This window comes from Pundamilia nyererei, unplaced genomic scaffold, assembly GCF_000239375.1.
Source record: "Pundamilia nyererei isolate P.nyererei 1_Seehausen unplaced genomic scaffold, PunNye1.0 scaffold00059, whole genome shotgun sequence".
Lineage (NCBI taxonomy): Eukaryota > Metazoa > Chordata > Actinopteri > Cichliformes > Cichlidae > Pundamilia > Pundamilia nyererei.
The window spans coordinates 2,499,760-2,505,898 of NW_005187460.1; the positions used below are offsets into that span (position 1 = coordinate 2,499,760).

Here is a 6,139-nt window from a genome sequence, read left to right on the forward strand (position 1 = left end):
TGCCCCCAGCAGATATCAGTGCCACACATCAGAGGTCAAATCTCTTTCTTTATTGTGAAACATACCAGTCAATAAGCTGCGCCAACAGCTGTAAGTCAGCCAACTCCGGGTATAACATACTTTATAACAATCATTTTGACTTTTGAAATGAGTGCAAGAAGGAATGAACAGAGTAAGGTGAAAGGAGGGGACGGGAAGAAGTAGCAAACAGACTCAAAATCATCCGAGAGGGTGAAACTCTTCAGTGGATTCACGCAACTTCTGATGCAGCAGACATCTGGGAAATGCTTCTCGAACGACATGTTCAGTGTCAATAAATATGCACTCTTCATTTTTAACATTATAGCATTTTTAGCATTCTCACTGGCTTTAAATGTGCATAAGACAGCCGTTTAGACTCAAATGTAGGGTACATCCAACAGCTTTGACATTTGAATTCTCAGCAGCATAGTCGAAACAGCTCGCACTCATCGGATTGCATGTAACAGTATACAAAGTCAGTCTCGTAACTCACATTTAATCTCTGTAGCATACTCATTTATGACCCTGGCAGCTTCCTTTTTTCCTCGTACAACAAATAGTCCTCACTTGTACTCCTCAGATCATAGGATGAGCTTTGAAAGCAAAATGAGATGAATGTTGTAAATCAGTGTGACGTTAAGCCTTCTAACAAGACTAGCAGTGTTTTAAACTCCAGCAATATATCAGCAGTATGGTAATAAACCCCAATCTAATCAAGGGAGGGGGTGATCTTGACGGGAAGACGCGTTTGATAAATGACACCATCTTCTTCATGTGCAACGGGCCTTTAAAAGTCTACATGTTATTTATTTATTTTCCTAAAATGATTCTTAAGTGGGAGAATGTGCAATATATTAGCAGATTGTGCAGGTTGCACCGGCTGCTGACTGCTTTTGCAGCGTCCCAGTGAAAAGAAAAGGCTGGGAACGTCACTTAAAAGCCGTAGTTGCAGCTGAGTGTGTCCCACTGTTGCCACTGTGTTTACACAGTTTGCAGACGCACCTGCTTTCCAAATTTGCATTTCATGGGCAATCATAATCCTTAAACCAAGCTGCAAACAAAACAGGCCATTTCAGTGTCAGGGTATTTGTCTGGGATTTAAAACCCCCCCACAAAAAACAAAGAAAAATCAAAGAGACTAGCTGTTTCTCTGGTAGTAATGACACAAGTAAATGTGTGGAAAATGTAATTAAGTGCTTTCGAATTGATCTTTGATCAGCATATACTCAACAACGTCCTCTCTAGCTTCTATCAGGACCAAAATAAGAGATACCGTTAATACAAAAGACGTATAAACCTTCATACATCTCGGGTTATAAGTTTGGTACAGGTATGAAACAACAGCAAAAGTTTCCCATCAAGCTCCGTATGACAAATTAACAGATTTTAAACCAGAAATTATTTTCTTTTCTCGGTGAATATTTCCACCTGAATGTATTCGCTCAAATCCTCGAGGGCACTTTCTTGGCTATGACGTCACAGAGAGGAGTTACAGTATAAAACATTATAAGAAACATATTGAATTTTCATGATAAATTATAAATTTCCATATATACAAAATTCTGGTGTTTTTCTTCTTTTCTTTCTTTCTTCTTTTTTTTTTTAAACATATGCACATATGAACAGGATCGTCCAATTGGTAAACACTAGTCCCGTTTTATCAATAGTTTCTTAGAAAGAAACGTATTCCTTGAAGGTTACAGTGAGACTGTTTGTTGTGATGTCAGTGATGATGATATTTCCCATAAAAGGGGAGGTTTTTTTAACAGGCGCTTCTTTAGATGCCTCTGTGGATATCTGCGTGTCCTCTGTCACAGGAGGTGCATCTTTGACAGCAGGCTCTGGCTCCGGCGGCGTTTCTGCTGGAGCTTGCTTCTTAGTCTTTGGGCAGCTGAGGTCCATCGGCTCCTCTTGACTACCCAAATCCTCGTACGTACATACACCGCTCTGGCGTGGGCCGTTGCAGTGGAGGTCCATAGGTTTATCCTGAGGTGGCGTGACCACAGTGCTGGGCACGCTGAAGCTCCTCGAACTCAGGTAGATTTTGGATACACTCCTATCCTCCACGGGATCGGAGAGCTTTCTCTTGCGGTCAGCGGGAAAAGAAGGGATCCGGATCTGGTCGACAGCTGTTGGCGTTGGAATGTTGGTGTCAACAGCCCAAGAAGTCATAGGAGAGCTAGCGGTCAGCTGTAAGGGTAAATCGTCCGGTAAATCAGCTTGACCACGAGCCACTTCGGTGTTGTATTCCTCTGCTGTGCTTGGTGAAGGTTTGGAGAAATGCCTGTCCTTTGGGGAACACTTTATAGGATGCTCCGCTACAGAGAGGGAACTTCCATTACAAATCTCTTTGGGGATACCGTTCTCCAGGTGCTCCTCCAATTTGGTTGCATGTGCTGGGTTGTTTTCTGACGTCTTCATGTTTTGGGGTTTGTCTTCCCTTGATGATTCCCCGTGTTTACCCTTTGCACCGTGAACCTTGTTACTGTCCATATATTTGCTCATGACAATAACAATACGTCCGTTCTTGTTTTTATTCTTGATTATCTTCATTTTGCTGCTAATAGCACTCGGCAGGGTTGCATCCTTGGGATTGGGCTTAAGGGCGTGCTCACTCTCCGCCTCTTTAACAGCCGGTTTCCTCACTTCCACGGCCAGCTCCTTGACTTTGCTCAGGCAACCTGTGTCTTTGTCACGGATCCACTTCTGCTGCAGGGCCAGAGGTAAGTTCCAGCCTGGATTTGCAGGTTTACTCGCTGCCTCCTGAACTTTAACCACCTCTTTGAGCCTAGAGGCCTGCGTGTCGTACATATTTGGGTCGGGCTCATAGTGGTGGTGCTTCTTGCTGTTTAGCTGATAGATGAACTTCTTCTTGTTGCTGGCCAGCTGGTCACCGGGGACCTCCTGGCTGCTGGGCTGGTACTGATGGTGCTTCTTGCTGTTCAGCTGGTATTGCTGAGGCTGGGAGCGCTGCTGTGCCTGAATGGGATCAGACTTCAGGTTGCCTTCTGCATCCTGAGATGTTTCTTCAAAACCAGCAGGAATGCTTGATCTTCGGGCAAACGAGGGCACCTTCAATAAGAGATGAGACTCAATTCAGCAATTTACCCACATTTAGACAAAGCTTGCACTGTACTCCACAATACGGTAACAAAATAAAGAAAATGTGAGAAAACTGACTGAAATTCTGGGATTGTTTAAAGTAAAATTAAAGCTCTTAACCAGAGAAGGGTTAGGGTTAAGTAACATACCGACCTTATTATGGAATCTCTGCTTATTTGGCAACACTAAAGGGAAGTGCTTATAACAGCCAAAATGCTTGTGCAAGATTTGTTTTCAGAAGTAGTAGTTTTTCTAAACTGCTCCACCGAATTTGTCATGCATATTTTTTAAAACTGAAAACTGAACTGAGTACACTAAGATAGCTTCATTAAGACATTAGTCATAACAGAATTGTGTGGTCAGGCTTGACAAAGGGGTGACTGTACCTCAGGAGGTGCAACAGGTCATCTAATAATAGGAAGGTTGGTGGTTTGAAGTATACTGAAACCCAAGCTACTCACCAATGCTTTCACTGGAGTATGAATGTGTGTGTGGAAGTACAGCAGCAAAGCGCTACATAAGAACCAGCCCATTTACAAAGCCGTTTGTTCTTTTATGGGTTGGGCATAAAAAATAATAAACTAACATTTGTTGCTTGAAGACCTAATATTAAAAATTATAAAACCTATCAGCGATCGAATAAAACTATCCAACGAGCTCTCAGCTCGCCGCCACCCTCCCACCATGTTGCCCCCTCCTGCTTTGCCAGTACAGGCCGACCACGCTGACGTCAGAGACGCGGTAGCCGAACGATTTGACTATGACCTCAGGTCAGTGAAGTGCCACCTGACGCGTCACGCTCCATCTCAGATTGTCGGCCACGTGTGACTCTGGCAGGATGGTATGCCTCTTAAGGAGTGACAGTCCATAACAATCAGCTCCGAGTCGCTCAAAATATATAATCACACTTGGCTCAGGTCATGTAAGCTCAGGCCTTTAAATGCCTGAGCTGAGGAAATTAAAGCGGAATGCTGCTTTGAACCATATATTTTCGTCTTGGGATAACAAATGGCAACATGAAAGAAAACATTTCCACTGGTGCTGATTCACTTGGTTCAAAAAACAATGAAAAAAAAACCCCTCAGGCATAAGACCCAGTTTCAGAATGAGTGAGGAGTGAAATTCAGCTGCGCCCTGCCCCCCCCTTAAAAAAACCAAAGAAAGAAAGCAACACACGATAACAAGACAGCAGCTCTAACACACCTGACAGTATCCCTCCTGTTTAAGCCTTTGACAGATTCAGTGGAAATGTTTCTACGGAAACCGTGTTGTGATGACTCATACAATACCTGGAGAAAAAGATGTTTTGGTTTCGGCCCACGTTTTCGATATCCCATCAGCTGCTCTTGCCTCTCTCTGTGAAAACAAAGAATAATGGCATTAAATCTCATGCAACATGCCCGTCTCCCATAAACATATAAAATGCTTCATTTCCCAGACATCTTTAGAAACCTACACGTCTGACGCTTGAATTATTCAAGGTCAAAAGTGGAATTTTGATTTAGAGGACTAATGAATGCCCGCATGTGACCCACTGCAAAGCATTATGGTCCTTATTTGCATAGCTCTCCATGGTAATCGGTCCATTCCTTATTCTCATTATACTGAAGAAATTCAATTAAGGCTAAAGCAGGGAGAATCTCAAACATCCTCCCTCCTACAGCACACCCTTCCCTCTTCTTACATTCAATCTCTAATTAGGGTCATGAGGTACAAATGAAAAGGGATAAATACTACATTGTGGAGTACATCTGGGATACACCCTAATGCCAGGCCTTGTGCAAGACAACGCCTACACTTTGAAAGTGCAGGGTGAAGAGTATCAGATTAATAACAAACATCTACTGGAGCTGTTTTTATTGAGGGAGGAGATGCAGACGTGTGTTTTTGTAGTTGCACTGGCTAGACCAGGCCCGGTCTTTGAAATATTGCTCCCTGATATAAACCTCTACTCATCACTTGGCTCATAAATAACAGCAGTGGGCGAAGGCCGGCTGTACACAGGCGTCACCAGGCGCGAGTAAAGCCAGCCTATTGTTGCTACAGATGTTCAAACTATCGGCGCTGCCAGAAGATTGCCACAATAAACAGTCGACGCTGTTATAATGTGTATGATTTCAAAAAGGCGACTAACGGGGTGACCCCTATTCACAGAAGATTTGGCAATTACAGACTCCCTCGTCGAATCCCATCCCCCATCCACTGGGAGCAGAGAGGAATCCACACACACACACACACAGTGCAGAGGCAGCACTCCATGACCATCAGCACACAGCCACACACACACAGAACCAGGCAGGCGGGCAAGCAGGCTGTGGGGGAATATGAGAGCGGTACACTGGAAACGTTGAAGAGCGCTTGCGTGTCAATTAGCCTTTTCAGAAAAGCAAATTCCTTTCCCCAGCCATCATGTCTTTACCCAGTCCCATGAGCTGCTGCCTCCTGGTCTACAGAGAGAGAAAAGATCTCAGGGGCTGCATGGGTCCAGCAACCCAGACAAGATGTAGTTGTTTGTGCGCTGTAGAGTTTGAATGAACTAACATCTCCACCTCTTAGGTAGACATTGACCCGTTCTTGATTGTTTTACGGGCCTCTGGGTAAACCCAGATTGATAGCAGGCTGTCAACACAAGCATCCAAGGTCCAAAATGAAGATAATTTCATAGGATGTGTCAAAACTGAATGCTGAGCAGAAGCCAGCCTAGCCTTTTGGCAAACTAATAGTGAGGAGAATCCCATCAGGCAGCAGCGTGGCCCTCCTCACATCGAAACCCACAACAAACCTGCTGTGCTCATGTCCTGAACACTAGTCACACTCTCCACAGTGCAGCTTATCCTCTGGCTCCTGACTGCACAGCAAATTAACGCGTCAAACATTATCACGCACAGATTATACTGCCTTTTAACTGTCCTTCATGCATTTTGTGGCAAATGCACCTTCTCCTGTTTTCTCTGTTAGATTGGCCAATGGCCATCCTTGTAGCTCTCCAGGCCAAAAATAACTACAACAAAAAAAA

The 6,139-nt window shown here is 44.1% G+C and overlaps 1 protein-coding gene across 1 annotated transcript in view; it reads right to left on the reverse strand.

Moving 5' to 3' along the window:
• Positions 1-30: 30 nt before the first annotated feature.
• The window catches only part of cbx4 (chromobox homolog 4 (Pc class homolog, Drosophila)), a 7,880-nt gene continuing 1,771 nt past the window's right edge, over positions 31-6,139 (reverse strand). The window contains exons 4-5 of the mRNA XM_005734634.2: positions 4,413-4,479; positions 31-3,093 (exon numbers count right to left, since the gene is read on the reverse strand). Coding sequence (XP_005734691.1) covers positions 1,693-3,093; positions 4,413-4,479 — 1,468 coding nt within the window. The 3' untranslated portion in view covers positions 31-1,692. The remainder of the gene's footprint in view (positions 3,094-4,412; positions 4,480-6,139) is intronic.